This window comes from Watersipora subatra, chromosome 4, assembly GCF_963576615.1.
Source record: "Watersipora subatra chromosome 4, tzWatSuba1.1, whole genome shotgun sequence".
Taxonomy (NCBI): domain Eukaryota; kingdom Metazoa; phylum Bryozoa; class Gymnolaemata; order Cheilostomatida; family Watersiporidae; genus Watersipora; species Watersipora subatra.
Genome location: NC_088711.1, coordinates 7,877,297 through 7,903,145, shown reverse-complemented (window position 1 = coordinate 7,903,145; position 25,849 = coordinate 7,877,297). Strand labels below are relative to the sequence as shown.

General features: G+C 37.1%; 2 protein-coding genes across 3 annotated transcripts; one reads left to right on the top strand and one right to left on the bottom strand.

Annotated features, from left to right (window-relative positions):
- Positions 1–479: 479 nt before the first annotated feature.
- Positions 480–20,142, bottom strand: LOC137395269 (splicing factor U2AF 50 kDa subunit-like). Of its 2 annotated transcripts, none has more exons than XM_068082138.1 (12): positions 20,049–20,142; positions 11,999–12,158; positions 11,762–11,882; positions 11,248–11,371; positions 10,854–10,996; positions 9,709–9,847; positions 8,486–8,574; positions 6,878–7,000; positions 3,256–3,366; positions 2,671–2,776; positions 2,222–2,325; positions 480–731 (listed from the first exon to the last, which is right to left on the bottom strand). In XM_068082138.1, exons 1-12 carry the CDS (start codon positions 20,065–20,067, stop codon positions 600–602), a joined length of 1,371 nt encoding a protein of 456 aa, XP_067938239.1. In that variant the 5' UTR covers positions 20,068–20,142; the 3' UTR covers positions 480–599. The 2 variants fall into 2 exon arrangements, with proteins under 2 accessions (XP_067938239.1, XP_067938238.1); XM_068082137.1 differs by having other exon boundaries at positions 20,037–20,097.
- Positions 20,143–20,473: 331 nt separating this feature from the next.
- LOC137393371 (apyrase apy-1-like) lies at positions 20,474–24,927 on the top strand. Its single transcript, XM_068079896.1, has 6 exons — positions 20,474–20,601; positions 20,885–21,444; positions 21,695–21,844; positions 22,510–22,595; positions 23,027–23,144; positions 23,903–24,927. Exons 2-6 carry the CDS (start codon positions 20,922–20,924, stop codon positions 24,277–24,279), a joined length of 1,254 nt encoding a protein of 417 aa, XP_067935997.1. The 5' UTR covers positions 20,474–20,601; positions 20,885–20,921; the 3' UTR covers positions 24,280–24,927.
- The last annotated feature ends 922 nt before the right edge of the window (positions 24,928–25,849 follow it).

Genomic DNA, 25,849 nt, shown 5'->3' with positions numbered 1-25,849 from the left:
TACAAACTAGTTTTACATAATGCATTTGCTTTAATCTGTAGGTAATCGTAAATTATCGGCATTTATCATTGTTTTTGTGGCTTTAAAACGAATTGAACATAATGTTATGTACATTCACACAAAAAGCTTGGCTCTAACATACTACACAACTATTAGAACAAATACCTTGGAATGTCAAGGCTGTTGTACATTTATATTTAATTAGCACAAGGTATTACGATGAGTAAAATAATGTGTTCAGTTTTCTCAGTCGTCTGTGACACTCATGCAAAAAAGCTCAACATTTCGAGTTGACAATGCGCTATCTTGCTAGTTTGTCTGCCTAGAAATTTTATCTAGAATACATTTGTACGCAGATGTTACCATATATGAACTATATAGCTCACTACTGTAGATTGATCATTTTTAGTTGAAGACCAATCTGCCTGCTGGAATAGCACTATTTGATCTTCTATGTAGCGTGTCTGAAACAGAGCGGCTAAAGTGGTTAACTCTATATTTGTTTGCAAAGATTACTGAATGAAGATCTATTACATTCAAAACTATATACAAAGATTATTAACAAGTATGAATAATACTCAGTGGTGACTGCAAACTAGCTAAAACTCTCTTCTATGATATTTATCTGGGTCATAAAACGAGGTTACAACGACCCGATTAGAGAACTTTCTGCCAGTGAGATTCTGCTGTGCCTTTTGGCAGTCTGATACAGAATTGAACTCCACATATATCTACAAATAGACAAGAAAAGAATGAAGTATGCATATATGTACATAGATGGACATACACCTGCCCTTAGACTAAAATCATCATAGAAATCGATAGAAAAGTTAACCACTATCAGTAGAGATCTGACGGCAATGATATAAAAGAAATAGCATGACAGTGGTAAAAACAGTTGTGCCATGTAGCTCGTTTGCCATCCAAGCGAACATCCGATGTACGATATTACTGCTCAGATGTACAAAATTATTTGCAGGTGGCTATGCTATTTATTTTGACAATTCACAGTGCCACAAATGACCAGTTCATCAGTTGTCTGTTCCCATAAAGTTACTAGGAACACAACCCTGGGAATCACCTCAGCGCATACATGTGATATATCAGATGAGCGTAAAGCTCACTGCATGTGTGTAATAGTTAGAGTAAAACATCCCAAAAGTACACTTAACTCTACCACTGACGAGAAACAAAGGCGTGCTTGCGTGGCAAGTTGATGCCAAATAGTTTAATAAAACCTCATAATTATGTCCATAACTGACAAAAGCATATTGCACCAGTTATAAGCCTTCCAGCCATATAATGTCTTGACATGCTTTTTCAACAAAAACTAAATCTAAGTTATTTGCCTTTGTACCCGTGGAAGGCAGGAAAATGCAAAAATTATGCGTTTAAAAACTTGGTCCGCTCACTGCACGTCCTTTTTATTAAAATACCTTCACCTCAAATGTAATCATAATCTAGATGCAGGCTGGTTCTCACTGTATGGCAATATGCCGGTGGTATCCAACAATATATTAGTGATTATCTGTGATAACTTAATTCACACTATCACAGACCCATCTGTGTTTACACAAGCGAATAGTCTGCGACATGTTGTTCTTTATACACAATGCGATCACTGCAATGATAAAATACTAGTCCCGCAGCGACTATCACGAAGTCAAATATACGATAAACAATCCGCGACATCCAATAATTGTTCCCGAAGTGGTGCACATTGCACAAGACTATTGAGGATGCTCGGTGAAATATCAATAAATCTTGACAGTCGCAATGTCTACTAACATATGACCATCTGCACCGTAAACTTATGACATCAGTGATGTCATAGGTTTACGGTGCAGATGGTCAACGAATAATCACTGAGAGGACAACCCTGACATACTGCGATGCGGTATGTATCAGCCTTAATGAGTGACAGTGAGAACAAACATATTTTCCATCTATAGAACAGAGAGGAAGGAAGCGGCAGAGAAGTATGGACTGAAATATCATACCAAAGTGTGAGTAATATTTGTGAATGTAAGCAAGATAAAGATTAAACAAGAAAATGTGGCCTGTAAACCTGGTATACATAATAATATTGCCTAAGCATCAATTTTTGTTCTAGTTTAATCTTTTAATAAAAAACAAGATAAATTCTGCCATATGAAGACGGCCTAACGCTACAATTTTACTCATGGTAGTTACAGCAAACTGTCATAAAAAAAATGCTCACCTTGCCGCAGCCAGGAACATCCACGCCTTTAATAGGTCTCGGTATTTCCAAGCTTTTGACGGAACCATATTTCCCGCACTCATCACGGATATCATCCACAATTTCTGCAACACAAGAGTTCGGTAATAAATCTGCACACACTACAAAATTCGACCAGGCTACGGTCGAATACAAAATTCGACTACGGATAGCATACTACTAGATACTAAAAATATGTGATCAGCTATTATTTCTCATAGGACCCTCCTAATGGAAGTTTCTGTATTTAATATCCAAATCGATGATAAACAAACTCTAAACCATTAAATTATTTACATAAGTTTGAATAGTGATTTAATAAATGATTAATGACTGCCCAACCATTCTTACAAATACCCATAATGTCATTCTCACATGTACCCATAATACACCAACAGCATAGAAAAATAAAAGTTGAACCACTATTCTACCTTCATACTCCTCCTCATCTTCAAGCTCTTCAGGGGTGATCATATTGAGGAGACACAAAACATCTGTTGCTTCTCCAGGACCTTGGCTCACATTCAGTCCTGGTACCTGGTGTGAGCAATAAACACTGATGACATCAAACAAACCAAGCCTTCAAAGAGCCAAACAAAAGGTATCATCAAAATGCCATGAAAAAAAAACACCTAGAGATACTGTAAGTGTGATTGAATGTGTAAGTGTAATTGTAAAGCAACACTTAATCGGCGATACAATGTACGAGGTTTTGCTTCATGGTTGAAGGTCTGCATTTTTAACACGCATGAATACCACAGAAGTTATTGATATATATCGAGATAACACCAGCATAGGTTAGCCTTTATTAATGACAAACATAGTTCAGCACCAGTTTACCGAGCCAGAAACAGCTGAACCAAACTTGTGAGTTTCTAAGTCTTCATAAAATCGATGGGTTTAGGCAATAACAACAGCGGAATGTTTGTGGATAATTGTTGAGGACAAGTGAACTAGGATGCAGCTAGAAACAAACAAAGATTATTCTTGTAAGACAAAAGAAATGCTAGCTTCACCTGTATGGTTACAGGGGCCTGCACACCCATTGAGCCCTTGGCTCCAACGCTTGCTCGCTGCATAACCAGCTTTTTGTCACCCAGTTGCATTCCATTCAAGCCTTCGCATGCCTACAGCAGAGTGTCACCACATGAATACAATGTTCTATAATCACTGGGTGGAGGACATAGATAACAAAAAACTATATCGCTGAGAAGCATATGATGAAATTGCCTGACATCAAGAGTTGGACGCATGGAGCTATTGTGTTTGACAGCAATATGCAAAAGTTGAGAATAATGTAAATGCAAGACGCTACAAATATTAACAAATAACCAAGTTTAACATTAAAGCATTATACTTGTTTCTATTTGTCTCGGTTTGTAAAACTTGACCAGTTATTTATTAACTGTTCCCCCAAAGCCGGGAATAAAAATAACAAAGTTGTACATTATTAATTTATCCCACGCTTGAAAAGAAGATACAAAAAGGTTATTTTCAGGTTATTTCAAGATTTGTTAAATTGAGAAAAACAAGGTATTAAATAATGTTGACCAATATCACTGGTTTAAGCTACAGTAATTTATATCACACTCCGTAGAGAAGTGCATACATGTGAGACATACACGACATCAGCCTCACAATTATCTTTTACATGTAAATGTACTACAATTGGCATCTAGAACTTACCTTCCTGTTCTATTTGTTTGTGTTTATAGAAATGCTTTTAATAAAGACTACATTCTGAGTGCCATAATAGCTAGCTGTGAGAAATGGTTGCGAGGTGTTATCAGAAAAACTTACTGCATGTTAATTAACAAAATTCATTGCAAGTGTGCTAATCAGCTTATTTAGGCTCTTGAAGGCTTGAAAAAGATAGCCATTTGGTACCAGCTGTACTGCATCAAATGTACTGTACTGTGACCTATTGATCCAAGTCACATTGTTGTTCGGATGTTGCATTTGATATACAAAGGGTTTCAACGTTACAAATGTGTATTGTCTGTAATCACAGCTATAACTTGTGTACTATTCTAAAGTATCAGTTAAGCGCCGTTACTGATCTCCTAGTTATAATACGCTATCATCTGACTTGTTAATAGTCTAAGATGTTACAGAGTAATATATCTTTGATCATTCAACAAATATTTTTTGCATGTGAAATAAGGACCTTTCCTGTTTAAAAAACGATGGAGGAGTTGAATATCTTCAGCTACATAAAAAGCCACTATGAAGTAATGCCAAAACGGATAAAAGATTTTGTTTCCAAGGTGTTTTGCATTGATGATCTGCAAAACATTAGTATAATGCAGTACGATTGCAGAACGCAGCTCGCTGGTTATATATAACATGCGGACGACCGACTATACTGCCCTCTGCTGGTAAAACTAGTTACTAGACCAAGTTTTAGTTTGGTAGCCTATTTTAGGCTGATAGTCAAATTTTTCCTAGCCGCTCTAAAGATTTCAAGCAACTAAGATGATTTTTACAACAGACGTATTACAAGACAAAGAATGTTCATCTTTGTTTAGAATGATCAAAGTGAAGCATAATCCTTAATAATCCCATTGAACTAGTTGAGTAAGTAGGCCAGGTATTCTTCTGACATAAATATCAGACATAAATATAAATAAGTTATCATTTAAAGTTCACCCAAGATAGTCTGGTTCAACTATTTAGCAACACTTACAGAGTTTTGAATGCAGTTATGCAATGCGTGAAGCCATGGTTTCTGCTAGTAAAACTAGTTTCTGGCAAACTTAGACACTGCTCACACGTTATTGTTATCAATTTATGCTTGAAAAGGGTCACACTATTACTATTTTTCATGAACACGGAAATAATAATTGTGATGGTTGTATCTACTAAAAACCTTGCAGTTTATTATAGCTGGTGTGCATGATTACTATTGGGAAAGTCAAATGTACATGTTCACAAGATTGTAATTTGCTTTAATAAATATCAAAAATGTTAATATGTTTTGTGGATAATGTAACGTAATAACATAAAAATTAATAACAGCTGATGATAATAATAAGTACATAATACAATGATTTGGTTTGCAAATGCATGCTTCCCACATGTAACGATATTTAAAATTTAACACGGCATTGCACAATTACTCATTATCTATAAGGTCTTCAACTTCCTCTTCTGGCAGATTGTGCAAAACAGTCTTCTGCTCTCTGGCATGAGAGGACAGAGGTTCCGCAAGATGTCAGCTTTCTTGCTGGCATGTACCCCACTCGATCTAGCTTTTCCAAGCTGCGGCTGGGCAGAATTGTATTCGGCTTTTAAGTATTCAAATGGTATTCAAATCACTGTCGAATTGTGTTTTGTAATATACAAGCCTGCTGCCATGTCTAAACTGCACCAGCCGTATTTGGTGGCAACAAGGGGCGTCCTGGTGTAACTAGCTTTGCAGCGCTGTGACCACTAGTCAACTTCTTAAAGTCATGGTGTTGAATTTCCTGAACATTTGAATTGCCTGCTGTCTTGACAGTGGCAGTCATTAACCTAAAAAGATTCACATGCTTCTTCATCGAACGTTCGACTGCGGCATGGAAGCTGTCAGCACTCATAAATGTGTGCCCTGCTTCAAGGTACTTCAATGTGATTGTCTTGGCGCTGATCTGGCTACTGTTGATGATGCTGACTAAGGCGGTGGGCAGCAGTTTTTATTTTGGCTGCTGCAATTTTCCATATAGTATATAGCCTCGTCAAAGTCTTGATCGGTCTCTAAAGCTTTTAGCAGCACTGAAGCAATGTCCCCAGCTTTTCGGCCAGTAACTCCTTTGTGCCAAATGATGGCCTCAATTTTGAATCTCTTGCAGTAATTGCCTATCGGAGCAAATGTCTGATGAAAGGTGACCAGACGACGAGTGAAGCATGCAGACTGCAGGCAAGGGAGACGAGGCATCATTATAACTTTTTGGAGGTCGATGCTCAACACTACACTCTCTGGTACAACTTCCTTCCATCGGCCTTGTATTGCATGCGAGCTTCCTCTGCAGCCTTTAAACGAACCCTTACATGTAGCTTGTTGCAGGCTTCACAGTCATCAGTAAAGTCTTGTGCCCATGGTCAGTCTTTTGTGTCGTACAAACCTCACATTCCTCCTCCCCGAGCTTGGCGAAGGAAATACTCATGCTCTGGACTCTTCGCATGTAGGTCGTGTAGCTGATCATCTTCTGGCAAGTGTCAACAAAGTCCTTGTGCATCTCAGCAATGCTCAGCTCACGTAGAAGATACAGGCGCTTTGGCGCATGCTCACGTCGATAGTGGGAGATGCTCGAGTTATAGCTCCTGATGTGTTCATCAATGAGCAAATGCAGATGGTTGCACATACGTACGACCAACTATAGATACATATTTAATCCGCAATAATGAAAATAAATTATGATGCGCACACATATGCCCTAAAGATTGTCGATGGTACGTTAATAAAGCATTTGGCTGGCCCCTCGAAAACAATGCTTAGACACATTCAAAGAGGTGAACACTAACTTTTGTAGTGACGCATTTACCAAGCTACATAGGCTGTTGGTGAGTGCTGAAAATCAAAACATTGGATGGGCAGCTGAAACAATGTTCAATGAATAGACCCACAGATGGCATGGCAGCAGACTATTCTAGTCTTACCTGATCTGTCACGCTGTTGTCTACATATTCACAGAAGGCATAACCCTTGGATAGCCCAGTCGCACTGTCCTTGACAAGGTTGAATGACTTCAAAGGACCAAACGACACAAGCAACTCCTTGACCTAAATCCACACAACACTTACACCATGAGGACCTATAGAGGGCCTATAGCAATTACTGACTATGCACTGTAGACAAAGGAAGCATTACGGTTAAAATATATTTGTTAATAACACACTGTGCCTAGGGAGACAGATTTGTAACAAGATTAAACATAAATCATGTTACTATAAAACAGGACGTGGTCAAAAGCGAACTGGAAATGCAGCTAAAGACCTGGTTGCACAGGGTAACACTTTATTTGTAAGGATGCCCAAATCTAAGTTAGCAAAATCGGCCAGGGCACCGGTGTTGTGTTGAAAATATTGCTGTTTTTTAGTTTTAAATTAGTCCTGATTGCGTTGTCTAGCAGGCATTGCAGTTGCATGCTCGAGGTTAATTATATTGACCCGTTAGTATTTTGGTTTTGTACAGAATAAACAGGTAACATTGGGACTCATAACACAGACAAAAGGATGTGCTCTTCGCTAGCAAAAGAACCAAAAAACTTGATAATGCAAAAACATTCCAAATAAACACCAAAAATAAACATCAACACGCCGAACCTAGTAGTGATATTATCAACAGTGAAAGCTTAACATATCAGAGGAAAACATCCCCCGTGAAGCCAGGTCTCAGCCCTCTAGTTATTGTAATGCATATGTTCTTAGGAATATGAAGAATATTCACATATTTTTTAACAAAAAGCCCGAAACGTTTTCATATTTTGTTAGTTACAAAACAAAAAATGTATTAAGCACAATAAACCAAAAAGCAATTGACAATTTATTTGTGATGAGCTATGATATTACTGAAATAAAAACCCTCAATGATTGCCTAGGTTTTAGAGTAAACAGCATACCCCGAAGCACAATGTATTACGAGCTAGTCTTGCATTAGAATAATAAAATGAGTACTCATACCAGGTCAAGGCTGATTGATGGTGTTTTATGGCTTTACTGGGTTTTAAAGTAGTTTTACTCGATATTGACAGACTGTTATATACCTGAGGCAGCGATGGGACGCTTATCAGAGACTGCCAGTCACGCCACATTACACCGTATTAATCTGAGAGCAGTTCAGAGTCTAATATTTGAGAGTTCAAACTGGCAGGTCTTCCCACACCAAAGCACAAGCTCTAACGCCTTTTATACCGGCAATAGAAAATAGCATTATTAATACAAAATTCCTGCAAATGAATTTGTGCCTGCAATAAAATTTGTGCCTGCAAATGAATTTGTGCCTGCAATAAAATTTGTGCCTGCAATGGAATTTGAGCCTGCAATAAAATTGAAGCCTGCAAAGCAATTTATAGACTGCATGTATTCATATAATCTGGAAAAACAGGTTAATCTTACAACACGATGGTTTTGAACCATGAAGCAAATGAAAGCAACCCTTTAAATTTTTCTTTTACATCTGTTTAAAAGTATGCGAAGAAAATCATATTGACCCCCGTCGACCTAGATTGAGTGTTTTGAAGCTTTTCTACGATTCGCTACAAATACCTGATCTTCGTTGAGATAGTTGGGAATTCCACCAACAAATATCTTATAGGCCGAGTCAGCGACGACTGTGGAGACAACTCCGCTGATAACTACAAATACATGAGCGGTAGTGATAATAATATCCCTGCAAATAAACCACAATAGGTTTGCATATTACAAAGAACATATCAGCAAACTGAAGACATGCCATGATGACGATGTCTCAACTACGGCAGGCTTTGTTACAAACAAGCGAAAAGACATTAGAAAGCAATGACCGACAAACTACATGTGCGTTTACAAGCAAACCTCACCTTCACAAAAGACTGTCGGGATATGAGGTAATACTTGAATAAATATTTTACTAAACAATTGAAGTAATTTCCAAGATAGGAAATCCAGTTTCTCAAAAATTTAGAGTTTTGTAAATCAGTACATATGTACGCAGTTCTCCTTCACGTTATCTGGCTTGATCTATGGTGTTCACATCACATCATACTTTCCTCTGAAAGATTCAAAACCGCATATCCCAAAAAGAGCGTGAGCACAAAAGTGAGAAAGCAATCGTTTCCTTATAATTAAAGGAAGAAGTCCTAGCTCACTTTGCACGAACCTTTTTGAATCAATTTTTTGAAGTAATTTGTGAAGCCGTCTAGCAATTATTGTAAAAGAGATACAAAGAAAAGGTCTAAAAAAGTGGGAGTGTAAAAGTTGGTTGTGATGACAAGATAAAATGTGAAAAACAACAATTATAAAAACAAAATAGAAAATATAAATAAGTTACGTTTAAAGATCACTCAAGTTAGTCTGCTAATATCAAAGCCTCTACCTACATCCTATCCATTTGTCTGAGGCTACACCTCTATTCATTTCTTCTTTATGATAAGGTGAAGGTACAATCAAAATCTCTTTTCCATCCATATTTTAGTCACTTACATAACAATATTTTTATATGCATAGTTTTAAGGCATCTATTTTTAATACTATGTATATTTATCTGACGTATTTAGTAGCAAGTGTTTAAACTGTGTTCAATCATTTGCAGTGATTACTACTGCAAAGGATTTCGCTACTAACAGCTACTCTCCGATTCAATCGGTTAAATAATTAACACGTTATATAGAAGTGTTTAGGGTAACACTTCTATATTAACTTTGTCGATGCCTATTGGCAATTATTGCTCTTGCCTCATTGCTAAAACGTTGGGAAAGACTAACACCAAATGAAAGCACATATCAGTCAACCTGGAACAGGGTTATCCGGGTTGTCACTAATTCCTGGGATAGGTTGGTAGTCTCTGGGTCTTCGAATCTTAAGATACTGTCCTTGGTATGGAATGCCATCAAAGGCCATAGCAGCGGTTGTCTCATCCACAGAACGGAACTATAGAAAAAATTCCATGAAAGGTAAAAGAAGAGACGGTTGGATGGAGAGACGGTTGGATGGAGAGACGGTTGAATGGAGAGACGGTTGGATGGAGAGGCGGTTGGATAGAGAGACGATTGGATGGAGAGACGGTTGGATGGAGAGACGGTTGGATGGAGAGACGGTTGAATGGAGAGACGGTTGAATGGAGAGACGGTTGGATGGAGAGGCCGTTGGATGGAGAGGCAGTTGGATGGAGAGACAGTTGGATGGAGAGAGACAGTTGGATGGAGAGAGACAGTTGGATGGAGAGAGAGAGTTGGATGGAAAGAGACAGTTGGATGGAAAGAAACAGTTGGATGAAAAGAGACAGTTGGATGGAGAGAGACAGTTGGATGGAAAGAAACAGTTGGATGGAAAGAGACAGTTGGATGGAAAGAGACAGTTGGATGGAGACACGGTTGGATGGAGAGACGGTTGGATGGAGAGACGGTTGGATGGAGCGACAGTTGGATGGAGAGACGGTTGGATGGAGAGACGTTGGATGGAGAGACAGTTGAATGGTGGACACAGCTGAAGGGTAAGATGCACAAAGAGTGTTTTATGAGCAAAAAGTAGTTCAACTGGTCCAATACTTCATGCTTAATGCTCTAATAAAAATCTGCAACCTACAAAAAAGAAAAAGTTCAGTTTGGATATAATACAATTTGATTAGAGTTATCTTCCCCTTTTTATTGACAAGGTCAATATGAACAAGCACATTGTAAGAAAAGGCTGTAATACAGAAGGAAAAACTAAACCGTTTGCCCGTCCTGAACAACTAGCGACCAATGTTCTCTAAAAGCTGTGATCTCCTTAACTCAAATGCTTGCAGGTTTACGTGGAATGCAATTACAAATTAGATTTAAGCTCAGGCACTACTAGCCATTATCGCACTCTCCAACGTTTTCCAGAACAATGTGGGACCATCTGTACCTACCATGCTAGATCAAAAAAAGGGGATACTAGTTATAACTAAGCATACTTCAAGAAATGCAAAGTTCTTGTCGAGATTGATCTGTACGGCAATGATGGGCATGCCCTCAGCCTGATTTAGCCCTGTTGTCATCATCTGCTCATTGAAGAACTGCTGCATCTGTTCCTCTGTCACCCCAAATGGAATGTTGCCTGTGCAATAGAATATACCTCTAGCCTATGTTCATGTCCACCTTACTGACAACAGTTGCAAGATCGTGCTTTTCTACCAATAAAATTCTGTCTCCTATGACAATTGTTATCTCACAGTTAGATGCAAATGAAAACAAACCTCTACTAAAAATGAATTATTATCAGACTGTAAATATAACATCTTATTCAGGCTATAATGTATTTTAAACATATGATTAGAAATACGAGACTGAAAATAACACTGTACTTACCAACATAGAGCCGACGAGCTTGCCTAGACAAAGCGCTGCCAGCAAAAGGTATGGTCGTGTTGAGGGTAAGAGCTGCAGTGTTCACCTGAACAGTAGTGGGCACTTGTCCAGCTGCTTGCATGGCCTGTATGGATGGAACAAACACAAGCTCATAAAAAAACATAGGAGCCTTAGCGTAGTAACATAACATAGTAGCCGGACTACAAGTTGGCAGACAAAGGTAGTGGTCTTAATTATACTCCCTTGCAAGGTATTAGTTATGTACCAACAAAATGGTGCACCACACAGAAGTTGAATTACAGTGTGAACTTACACTGATGTGATATGTTCACCTCGTACTACACTGATTTGATATGTTCACCTTGTACTATACTGATGTGATATATTCACCTTGTACTATACTGATTTGATATGTTCACCTTGTACTATACTGATGTGATATATTCACCTTGTACTACACTGATGTGATATGTTCACCTTGTACTACATGATAGCGATGATGTAATATCCTTACCTTGTACTGCACTGGAGTGATGTGCTCAAAACCTGCTGGTGCCACATCCCAATATTTATAAGGCCTTCTAATTTTACTTGGTTTAGGTATATTTTCTTGTTCCTTCTCTTTATCACGTCCTCTGCAGATTATAAGGCAGTTCACAGCTGACACAGACAATCCCAGCATCATTATAACACTAGGAATAGAGTTTCTACCAGATAAGACTTGCAGTCTGAACTTAATGAATGAACCAACCTGTGACTATCCCGATGATCCCTTTTCCTTTCCCTGTCTCGACTCCTTGATCTACTTTTTGACCTCCGACGTCGACTACCCCGTTCTCGGTCTCTGTCCCGACTTCGTTTTCTCTCTCCTCGATCTCTATCAGGTGACCGTTGCTTTGGAGCATGTGCTACTGTAAAAGTAACAAATTCAAAGTAGGAAATAAAATCAATAAGAATGCACAAATAGTATTTCCAACCAACATGCAAAATGGAGAAATTTACTAACAAACCGCTTGGAGATCACATCGCTTAAATAATGTTGAGTTGAATATCATTAGCTAGATAAGAACTCACCATGAAGTAGCAGCCAAAACTTGAGGCATAAAATAATGTTCCAACAATCCACTTTAAAGAATAAGTTTAGTGAGAAATCAGTACTTTAGCATATGTATTATAATAGTTGAGTGTAATGTTCAAAGTGTACCAGCTTTGTTAAAAGGTTCAGAATCTGAGTGGGTTTTGCAGCGGAGATTTTACAATTTTAGAGTCTGTGAGGTGTGCAAAACCAATGCTTTTAGTAATTTTGTCAAGATATGGAATTTTGTCTTGACGATGACTTGTTTAGGGCATGATATATGCACATTTAGATATCTAAACTAGTAAAGGCATAATAGAATAACTTAAAAATATAAATCCAACTGCAATGGATTGGGCTATGAAATGTGTAAAATTAGGTTTGGGTTGAGGTCACTATCTGGTGACTGCTGATTACCTACTTAGCAGTCCTGCCATGAAATAATAACAAACTTGTTTAGGAAACGCGTAAATCTTAACAGAAAAGCCTGATAGGATAGCCATACTTTAGAATAGCCCAACTAATACAAATGCAATAGCTTATATCACTGATTCAGGTCATATCTTAAAAAGATTTGGCAACATCATCCAGAAAGAAGATAGTTTCTGACTAACACTAACGATTTAAAGCCACTGTCAGTATTCAGTAGTATTATTTAATCACAACTAGCTCACACGGAAGTACTGATGTAAATGTCAACATATGCCGTAAAACCTCTAATTGAACGCCACCTCTATTTGAACATCACCTCCAATTGAATGCCACTTCCATTTGACCACCACTCTTACAATATTTGATCTTTCCGAGCCCATATTATCAACTGATCAGTAGAAAAGTGTACCCAAAATAGTACTAATAATGCATCAGTTATATCAATAACAGTTAATTCTCTCGTTGTCCAATTCCAAAGCTTTTCGTCTTTTTTTCGTTAAAACTTTGAAAGCAGCACCGTAGCAATAACCAATAGCGGTCTCAGACTAGTAGTAGCTCTCTTTATAACGCGGTCTTTCTATGTCGAATTAGCCTACATGTATAAAAAATGGCTTAAATTTACAATGGTAGATGGAACTGGGAAAGCAACGCCATAGAAATAACTACTATCTCAGGCTAATAGTAGTTCTAACATTTCGAAAGACATGCATATAAAAAATGGTTCGCAAGTTTCGGACCAAAGGTTATATGTTTAGCAAGCAAACTTTTAGCGCTGCATCAGTGCTAAATGCAGCACGTGAAAGTTTTGTTCTACCGAAAAATTGTTTAGATGCTAATATCGACTGGTTCAGCAGTGCAGAAGAAGAGTGGAGGCCAGAAGATATTGTGGAAGGTATTGGACAACTAGAAGATGTTCATTCCATCGAAAGCAACAATCAGAGCGCAGCTATCAGAGCAAACGATGGAAATATTTTTTTGTTTTAAAAACGTACATTTCTGTTTCTGCATGTAATATAAGTGTGGTTCGTTTATGTCACTTGTTCATGAATATATATTTGTATCATTTGATAGATTATTGTTGTATAACTTATAAATATGCAGATTTATAGCATGTTATTTAATAGCATTTTGGTACAACCTTAGCACAGCTTACAATGGATCGATGCTCATAACTCCATTTCTATTGCACATAAAAAGATAGTTTTGGCCGCAACCTGTAGTAAACGTATCAGTGACTGCAAATGAGCTTTTATGCAAGATTGCTAAATATAGAGATAAAATAAAAATATGTCTTCAACTTCAGAATGAAATAAAAATTGAAAATTCCAACAAATTGCAAAGAAGGACACCAGCTATATCATTGCAGGTCAATTGCAAGCAATAGATATCAACTGGTAGAAATATTTCTCGGTTTCTTGATGCATATTCATTGAGATCTTTGACAAGTTAGAAGTAAGTTAGCATATTTATTGCATTCAAAATGCTTAATATCGGTCCACCGTAAAAAGAGGGCAAAATATAGGTGACATTCGCTTGGCCTGTAATAGTGCTAAATTTATCTTCCGAAAATTCTGACGAGCTATTTGAAAAATAGACCGCCAGCCTCTATTTGAACGCCGCCTCCAATTTACCACCACTATAGAGGAAGGGTTGAAAAAATGAGCGCTACGGCGTTCATTTAGAGGCTTTACGGTAAGTCAAAATACAAACATATTAATAAATATGTTTGTATAAACATATTTATTAATATGTTTATACAAACATATTAATAAATATGTTTGCATAAACATACTTATAAATATGTTTATACAAATACTAGCTTAAATATTAGCTTAATGAAAAACTAAAACTCTCATAATGACTCAAATAAAACAGGTTACTTGTTTTCCTGAAAACGCGATGTCGTTATTGAATTGAAAAATAAACCACCATCCAATTTTCTTAACTTTAGCCATGTGAATACAGTCACACCTCGACATACCAGTGTCCCAACATACGAAAAATTTGAGATACGAAAAAAATTCAGAGAAGGTTTTTGCCTCAAGGTATGAGAAAAATTTGAAAAACAAAATGGTTTTCGATACAGCTGTTATGTGGCCAAGTATGAGAACAGCATCTCTCGGTCTTTTCTCGTCAAATAAGTTTGAAAAAAAGTTTGAAAAAGATATGTTAAAAGTGAAGGTGAAAGCGATGGAAAAAAACTAGGCTGAAAAAGGACAATAGAAAAACTAACACGAAAACAAAATTAGAATTAGGTTTTAGTGTAAGATTTAAACTTATTTTCATGTGTGTGTGCTTAGTAAGCTACAGTAAATTCATTAAAGGTTGACTGGCAACAAAATTCACATTAGTTATTTGGTATCAAAATATTCACCATGTCTTACTCTGCTGTGTTGTAGGTGCAAAATATGTGGAAATGTGATAACAAGCTCTTAAAAGCTCAAAAACGAACAGTTAATCGCCGCCATCACGAAACTGTGCATCAGATGTGTCACTGTCAAGTTTTTCTCACACGGCTGTTAGCCGGAACATCTGTTTCAAAGGTAAGAACTCCGTACAGTACTGTACATAAGTGTTACACTTTATTACTATTATAGAGCATAACCACTAGATAGGCGTTTGTTGCTTTGTGAGCATAAGTGGTGGATGAGAACAATTAAAACTACTTTCCATTGTAATATCCTATTTTGGCTAGTTCTTTTAGCAGGGGTGGGAATAGATTAATTTGTATTTAGTTAGTTTATATATGAGATATATTGCTTTGAGATATGAGAGAATTGACATACAAACTAGGTCCTGGAACATATTAAGCTCGTATGTCAAGGTATGACTGTAATTAAAAACTTGAAATATTACTGCTATTTACCCTGAGAAAGAAACTGCCAACATCTGGTCGACTACAATAATAAAGTGCAAGAGCCATAGGTCTACTAATAAGTACAACTGTACAAAACCAGAGCTGTTCTTAGACCTTGATAATGCCTAGAAGTGAATAGATAAATATACAGAATATTCCCACGACCAAACAAGAGTGAAGCGATTGATTGGGAGAATTATGATAAATGCACATGTGCACACAACTCCTGAAAAATTATCTGTTAACGGTCGTTACCAAACCCTTGCAACGAAATCCTATCAATAAATTTAACTATTTTTCAGTAAAGTCATTTAAGTATAATAATGATACAAAACGCATATAAACCTATTTAAATATGTTACCAAGCCTTTGAAAGGTTACCGCAAATTCCTAAAACTAACCCATCTGATCGGATTTTACATAAATAGACAGATTTATTAGGACGAAAATTGTCACAAAACGCTTGAAAAGCTTGGTTTATTAAAAGTTAAGACCGGAAATGGAAACGCCGAGGGACAGAGAATAGAACGATAAAGTCTTGCACATTTCACGAAAAAAACGTGCACTTTTCAACAGTCTATAGCATTGTCGAATTACCGAAGGTTTCGGCAATTAACATAGGAGTACAGAAATCGTTTCATTCTTGCCTATTTCAATTTTTTCATTTTCAATTTCATTTGCCGACACATTTGAGTACTTTCGTATTCTAACTGATGTCCAACGAAGTATAAGTAAAGGAAATGACAATGATAGTTTTTAACAGTTCTTATGAGATTATTACAATAATTAATTATAAGTTTGGATGACTACAGAACAATGACTATGTAGTACAGATTTTCTAAAAATCTAACGCAGTGTAAGTAAAGGGGAAGGCAATGATATTTTTTTCTAACGGTTCTAATGAGATTATTACAATAATTAATTATAGGTTTGGATGACTATAGAACAATGGCTACATAGTACAGATTTTCTAAGAATCTATATCAGTGCATTTTACTTCTAATATTGGCCGATATTGCATTTCTCTTTTTGCAGGAGAGATATAAACATATAATCTTTTCCTTTCATTATTGCTATTTGTTGTATATAATAACATCCACACCCAGTACATTACAGCTACATTGCAGTTATCCTATTTGACTGCTAATATTGCATTTCTCAACCATCAGTACCCTTTCTTTTTTCCAATATCACTTTGGTCGTGGGCTGTATGACAGTGGAATTTCTAGTTTACAAATCGGCATGAATGAGGTATTAGTTTGTGTTGCCCTACACCTAGGAATTTAGCTAGGAATGTTAGAGATCAGAGAAATACCTTTTCCAGGTTTATTCTCAATACAACCTAGAAACAGATATAGGCTATTTGTTACCGGTTCAGGGAACGTGTAACTAACTCTTTGCTGAGCTGGTGTGAAACAGCGCATTTCAAGCACTAGTTGCAAGGTGTTAAGATGTGCTTTCTTTTTGTCAGTCTACCAATGTCAAAAAAAACATTTTTTGACACTGTGGTATGACTAGGGTCTATATACGATATCAATTAAGAAATAATATTACTAAATGGTAGCGAAGTTAACAACATAATGATATGATATAGAATCCTTTATATGGCAAGCACCAATTTAAATCAATTCTGAGCTACCCTAAGACACTTTTATTTCGTTAGTACAGTAATACTTCAACTTACGAGTGCTCCAACATACGAGAAACTTGACATACGAGCCAGCTTTTCAACAAGTTTTAGCACTAACATACGAGCCATGTTTGAGATACGAGCACGTGAGTCAGTTGCCAAGTATGCCGGAGGTGTTTTATGACAACAGCATCAATCTGTATTTTTCAACTGCACAGGTTATACTTTTGTACCGTGTTTTTGTGCACGCTGTTCAATGCAGAATTATGTGAATTAAAAGTATTGTGCGTAGACCGAAAGTTTGCAAGTAAAATGAAAAATATTGCAAAGAAAAAGCAAATGATAACAATTGATATTAAACGGAAACTTATTGAAAAATATGCGAAATGTGTATGCATGATTGAGCTAACTCAGCAATATGACAGAAATACATCCACAATTATCAAACAGAAGGATTATATTCAGAGCATTTAGCTCGCAAAAGGACTAACCGTAGTTTCTAAACGGCGCAGCGATCTTCATCACCGCTGATGGAGAGACCGCTCAGGCATTGGATAAAAGATAAACAATTGGCCGGTGACAGCGTAACTGAAACGAAGCTATTTAAAAAGGCCGGTGCTATCTATCAAAAATATAAAAATAGACATTTGGACAAGTTGGCTAGTGGTCGTGCAGTAAACCGTTGTGACGACACCTGTGTTCGTCTTAATCGCAACATGTTGAAAGGGCGACAAAGGCAAACGTCTTTAGATAGGTCCATCTTCAAACGGCCGGCTAGTCGTGAAAGCGAAACAAAAGGAAAATTAGCTAACTCGCCAGAAACTTCAAACTATGAACGCCGAAGAAATTTCAATTACGTTAAGTTCAAAATGAAGGTTTGCTTTTAGATTTGCTTCCAAGTTTGTCTTTTAAGACTTTGATAGAATTCAAAGTTATCAAAGTCAACTGTTGTAATGAAGGATAACTTATATATATATATATATCTCTCTGGCAAATGCTAGCGTTAGCTGCTACTGTATGTATTTAATTTTCCATTTTAATTTAACACATTTCCTTGCATTATTTTTTATTTGTTGCTTTTTGAAAGCAAGTGGTAAGTTAGGACAATAACCAACATGTTCTTTCTGTTACAATATCTTGTTTTGAGTATTTTATTTGCATTTTTCAGAGTATGGAAACCAATAAATATATATTTAATTGTTCTATATATAAATAAATTGCACCAACATGTGAGTAAATTGACATACGAGCTCAGTCTTGGAACGCATTAAGCTCGTAAGTTGAAGTATGACTGTATTTAGTTTCGTGAGTAGCACACAGAGTAAAATTTTGCTGCAACTTAATTTCACAACTCTGATGAGTGCGACAATATAGTGATGTGAAAATAAATGCAGTGGAACAAACAGATTAGATTCCTCAGGTCCAGTTCGCTAGTAAGAAAAACTTTTCAATTTGAGACTAGTTTGTATTTGTAAACCGCAGTAGAAATGTGTGGTCGCAGGTAGAAATGTGTGGTCGAGATCTATAATTCAATTTCATCACTTGCTGCCATTTGTTTCTTGGACTATCAATGACGTCTAAGTCCCTTTATATGACAATTTTATTGTGGATATCAATGAACAAAGCTATTTAATTTCGCGTTTTCGCTCGTTCGTTATAATAGTTTAGTTTCGCTCATGAAATATGTCTCTGCGAAAACGCGAAAGTTAGATGACGCGAATACATAAGTGTCCTAGGGTATTCTGAATCCACTCATCCACTTTCAACATCATTTATGTGAAGGCCGGGTTAACGAGCTCAAGATATTCTTAATATCCTTATTTGCATATGAGGCCAATATTTCTGATTTGGTAATACTGATTTTTGTTGGCTGAATGTAGACATACTGGCCTTGATAAATGCTCTCTTTGACTTATTCTAAGGGACTGGTTTCCTAACGCAACTAGCCTATTGCCGAAGAATGATGATTTAGAAAGCTGTGTGAGCAAACAATGTAATACTATAAGACCGTGTCACAAACCATTCCACTATTTTGCAAGCACATATGCTAGCTAAAACTGGCAGTAGCTTAAACAGATAATACTAAACTATTATTTCTAAGTAACTACCTTTTCCATATAAGTTCGCATATATATACATAAATACATGCATATGCGTTTTTTACTCCTTTTCTGAGGTTTATGAAGTTAACAAGGAGAATCCTCAACTGCTATCTGAAATGCACACTGAGGCATCAGTGATCCAAGTCCAGACTAAGGATTAGTACAATCCGTGAAATTGCTAAGTTAAGTTTTCACAATAAAACATTGATGGCCATTGATAGTTCAAATGGTCCAAGATATTATCATATCTGTAAGATATGATCCTATGATACTATTCAATTTTTTGCACTTTCCATTCACCAGTAAAAAAAAGTCTATGGTTAGCTTGTGTTGATCTCAGCAACTTATATTGAACGACTAAAATCCGACCAACAAACACAATGGTTAAATAGGCCTACATTCATAATAGCGATACAAGGATTGCATATCGCACCTTCTCTGAAATTCGAAAAAATGCCGATGTGACATAGTAGCATGGAATTAGGAACAGGTGGTACATAACCACTTCTTATACCACACAGCTTTTGATAGTCAGGTTGGTCAAACGGTGAGGTGAACAAATGAGCTCGTAATACTACATTCCACAGTTCCAAGAGTCGAGTGATAATATTTGAAGAATTGGCAAACAAGCTTATGCAATTATATTCAGACGCTACCACATTAGATTTAAGAATATAGCATAGCAATACTTTCTTGGATACCCACTTTCTCCGTTTCCGTCCATGATCCGACAAACAAACTCACGCGAAATGAATTTTTAATGGCCGAAGAGAAAGCTTATTCGGTTGGCGCCCAATTCGCCAAATCGACTCGCCAAAATCTCACGAGATATATTTGACTAACGGATATGAGTATACGTACAAGTACAGAGTACGATAATAATTATTTTACATAAGTAAAATGTTTAGGATACTTAAATCGGCAATTAATTTATATTACTTAGACTGCAACGTTTAGTTGTTAGTTTGAGTTAATATTTTTTTCGATCATACATACATGGAATTTATTTTGTTGGATGACTCTACAAAACATATAAACACGGGCTGCATTTTTGCTTACCGACTTATACGAAGATCCTGCGCCGAGTCGTTGGAAGCGCAACGTTGTTTTGCATATACATATACTTAGCCTATAAGAATTGATGGACGCCTCCGCATAAACGTTGATAAAAACCTAGTTTGTGTTGTACTTTTCGCTGCGCTCACTTCAGACAGCGTATATGCATGACCTGTAGTTTATAGTGTAAACAATTTTCACTGTAAGCATACATAAAACGTGATAGTTGCTTTTAAGTTTAAGGATTGTTGTTTGATTCTGCCATAAGCCTATGTATAGTGGAAGTGTGGTTTAATTCGGTGAGGGTAAATTGTTTTTTATATTTATTTGCGTTAAAACAAGTAAGATTAGCCTAGGAGTGCTAGGTTTGTGTGTGGTTGCTTTTTTTCGTGATGCCTTGAAACATTGTCTGAGTATAGTCAAGCCAACGAGAGGGTTTAATGCGGTAAAACTATTATGGTTTGTATAACTTCATCTGATTTTAGGTCCAATGAAGAGTGTGAGTGTAAAACGAAGTCTACGATGTATAAAGTCAACAGTAGGAATTCAATGAGGAATGATTGTCGAACTAAGGAAATTAATGGCTGGCAAAAACCTAAATCTTCTGATGGTATTATATCACATGCTTCCAATACAGGCATTGACGACTTGAAAGAAGTGTTGCCTACCAACTTACGATGTCGTCTTGGGCTAGTAACTATTAACCTTAAGTCTAAAGATTGCTTGAGATTACTTGGAGGAGTTTTAACTGTAATAGCCCTCATCGTCTTCTATAATAGTTTAACAGAACCTTCAACTACCTCACCACGTCGCTTGATTCAAGCATCTGGCGAGAGCGTTTATCCTTTAACTAAATCTCTAGCCATTCCAAATGGGAAAAAATACAAGATAGGAATAATCACAGATCTCGATCATAACTCAAAGGTGAAGGATTCGCTTTGGAAAAGTCTGTATTTGAAGGGCTACTTAGTCATACATGGTGGAGTGGAGTTTGATGTACAGTTTGACTCTGCACCCATTGAGCTCTACTCCTCTCTTGGCCAAGGTTGGTATGATCAACTGTGTAGAGAGAATCGCTGCATCAGGGTGCTGTGAATCTAGATTTTTATTAGGACCTACATTTCTTATTGAAATGCTTCATACTTTTTGCAAGTTTGCAGGATGATACATGATTGCTTAATAAGTACCGTATGTAATAGGGTTAAACAGATTTGTTGTAATTTCTGTTTTTTAGCTTATACATATATATAACTGTATTGTGTCATCGCTCAGGTGATTTTATCCCAAAATTTTAGGAGGCCGTGGGATGGAGCTATCAGAGTTAGTCGTCTTTCATGGCCATGTCATCGCTGTAGATGATAGAACTGGTGTTTTGTATAAAATAATGGAATCAAATGCTGTTCCTTGGGTTATACTATCTGATGGACCTGGAAATTCCACAAAAGGTTTGTTTAGAAAACCTGAAATTTGGTAAAAACAAATATCAGTATTTTTTGCCCGGATTTCGTGGTAACTTTAAATGGCAATTATGTCACTTCTGCCACAACTTTTCATAGTTTACATTGAATATATTCATACACAGCAGCATACACATAGGGCTTAGTATGTGTTGATGTTTAAATGATGACACTGAAGCTTGTTTATAGGTTCGTTACAAGTGTATGTACATAGAAACCTCTTATGCATATACATGCAGCCTTGCAAATGTATAGCATTGATTACAATAACCCCTACTTACAGCTAATGTGTTCATGTACATATGTAGTTTCATTTTGGAATAAATTTTATGCTGCTAGTCTATATACTGTATTAGTATATCAACTATTACTCAAATACTTTTTTTTTAAATATTTTGCTAGGAATATCCAAATGATGATTTGTGCTGACAGAAATAGGCTCAATATAGTCTCAATGATATCTAGCTAAGCATTGAAAATTCTCTACACATTGTGCTACATCACTAGCAATTAAACTTAGGTGTGCAAACTTGGCATTTTTCAATGTTTTATCACTGTCAGTTGCCTTCTTTATACGCTTCATAGGCCTAGTACAGTACTCAATGCTCATAATCTGCAAAATGGTCAACAGCAGTGTATAATGGCACTTGCAGGTTTCAAATGTGAGTGGGCAAGTGTCAAGGATGGCTATTTGTATGTGGGCGGACTTGGCAAGGAATGGACAAGTACAACAGGAGAGGTACTGTACATGCAGGTCTTCAACCAGTAACATGAGCAATTATAACTCTTTTAAACAATTGAAATTAAATTCATTCTGTCCCATGTTTGTCAGGGTGTTTATTCTGTCCCATGCTTGTCAGGGCGTTTATTCTGTCCCATGCTTGTCAGGGCGTTTATTCTGTCCCATGTTTGTCAGGACGTTTATTCTGTCCCACGTTTGTCGGGCTGTTTATTCTGTCCCATGCTTGTCAGGGTGTTTATTCTGTCCCATGTTTGTCAGGATGTTTGTTCTGTCCGATGTTTGTCAGGATGTTTATTCTGTCCCACATTTTTGTTAGGGTGTTTATTCTGTCCCATGTTTGTCAGGGCGTTCATTCTGTCCCATGTTTGTCAGGTCATTTATTTTGTCACATGTTTGTCATGATGTTTATTCAGTCCCATATTTTTCAGGTAGTGAACCTGCATCCTCAGTATGTAAAAAGAGTTAGCCCAGAGGGAGCAGTAGAACACCTAGATTGGCACAGTCACTACAATGCTATGCGGAAAAAGGCTGGTTTTTCTTCACCAGGTAAGGTTATGCTATGCATTTCCACAACATCGCTTGCCTTGTTTTACCGAACAGCAGGTAAGTCACACCCACTGGCCAGTATCGATTGTATCAGTACTGTTGCCTACAGAGCTTGGGCTATGAGAAGCTTTTCTTGTCATCATTGCTCAAACTGGGACCAAGGAATATACTTTCACATCTTCACAGAGACCTATTGCTGTTGGGATCCGGGAAAGATAGATTTGAACCTGTGCTCTAAGCTGCAGATATATCACCTACACATGTAGATTACACCATGAAGTGTATCATGCTATCTGAATGCATGTAGGATAGTTGATTTATAATAGCTAGGTAGTGCTATAGGAATGGTGAGTATGTTTGTCATGAATATCATGCCAACAGATTCGGTCGGTATATACTTACATGTAAGTGCAGATTATTTCCACATATTTACATGTAGTCATTTAGAAAGTAAGTCTACAGCTCTTTGAAGCTAGTATTATTATTCCTTCGATCATTGTAGATAGGCAGGAAGGCAGTCTTACCATATTTCTTCTTCGGTGTCAATGTGTCACTACTATGGTGGCTGATATTTTAACACTGGTTTCTTGTTGCCACATTTTTTGTATTTTGATGTAATTTTTTACTATGAAATGTGATTCTAATGTACCAGAGAAATATGACCATACGCGTAAGCCTATCTCTTGCATTGATGTTATTAACATTAATGAATATTCTTGGTAAAGCAATTTGACGTGTAAAAGTGTATAATGTTGCAGGCTATATGATCCATGAATCAGGAGTATGGAGCAATGTTCATAGGAGATGGTACTTCCTTCCTAGGCGAGCTAGTACAAAGGTTTATGATGATAAGCTTGATGAGAGGCGTGCCACCAACATTCTCATAACGTGCGATGAGACATTTGCTGACATACAGGTAGTTCAGCCGTTTGGACCGCCGAGTGAGACGCATGGGTTCTCCAGCTTCAAGTTCATTCCTGCCACAAGCGATAGATATATCCTTGCTCTCAAGTCTGAAGAAGACAACGGTAAAATAGCATCCTACATTATGGTCCTCGATCTGAAAGGCAATATGATTATGCGCGAGAAGCAAATATTCGGCAGTTATAAATACGAAGGTGTCGAGTTTGTATAACTCTCACCTGTTTCACTGTGATACACTATTAGCAAGGCATAGTGTGCGCGCAATTGCCTTGCAATAGCAATATGGCATATTTAGATTTTTAATAGGCTTTTTACTGCTGTTATTTATGTCTCTATGTTTAGTCAGTAAGGAGAGAATTGGTTCATTTTCTGTTTAGTCAGTGCGGAATTACTTGTATGTTTCTAGAGCATTTACAGAACTCTTCACACCAAGGCTACTGTCTACTGCACGATCTAGCCACATGTTAGAATATTTTTCTAAGAATGATTATAATTTATAACCAAGAATTGATCTGAAAAAGTGTCTAATCTAGCTTGCCAACATATTTTTCTAAAAAAAGTTCACTTGAACTGACTGAACATTGGAAAAATCCAGTACTGAAACACAGGCAATGTGTCTATTAATGTTGCTAATATAGCCAGCAAGTCTTACACCATTGTTGTGGTTGTTACTAGTAAGTTTGCTCTTCTGTACCAATTCTTAACCCTTACCTCTGCTCTCCTGATATTGACATGATCTCTGTGAGCAGCAACAGCGATTTGATGTAGCTGCTTAGCTCAATTCAACAGACGCTTGGTTGAGCTGACGATAATTGATCCGGAGTAAAGGATACCAAATATATGACTTGTGGGCTACCAAGTGAACTTGGCTAAAATAGTCACTTCCTGGTTAAATTGGAATCTTTACTCAATATTTATTGTGAGTAAACATGTTTAGGTTTGAACCTCTACATGACAGGAATAGATGGTATGTTACCAATTTAATGGTAGTGCCTAGCACAGCATTTTAATGGATATAACAGAAATGTTGATTCTTAATATATAATTCTTAGCATTTAGTAGTACTAGTTGCCATAGCAGATAGCTATTAATATCAAGTATTTGATACTGGAGTGCAGATGAGCAATAATACAGATGTGGTTACGAATGCAAATTGGATAATGCGTGCATACTAGGTTCTCTATTTAGCAACATTTTGGAAAGTCAAAACCAATGCTATCTTTTCTATGTGTATGGCAACAAGCAAGCCATATTCTGTGGTAAACAGTTCACGTAGGACCTTGAACCTAGATGCAGTTCTTCACTGCCGATATCTGATTGTAATGTTTCCATATAGCGAAAGCTTAGTGACACACCCTCATATGGCGCTGCATCGCCGTCATTAAACGGCCATATCGATATCATTCTGTTTTGATTCAGCGTCGCTGTTTGGAAGCCAAACACCTCTTTGATGTGCCATTTTTGAGCCATGGAAACAGTCCGAGCGACCAACGGGGTCACACTTGTGCTTGCGCATAGGTCTTGCTTTCCCGTTACTTGATAACTTTTAGCGTTTTAACAACAAAAATCTGTAGAACTTTTTGTTGTTAAAACGCTCTAGTCTATCTTTTCACTTGAATCTGAAAAGATCCAACCTTGACATGGGCATCACACAACCATTGCTCTACTATACCACCTTATGGAAACATGATCTGCTTGTCAACGGTGAGCGTAGCGCGTTGGCACTGGTGTCACTACACTATCGCTGTATGGAAATTTAGCAAATGTGTCACAGGTTATTT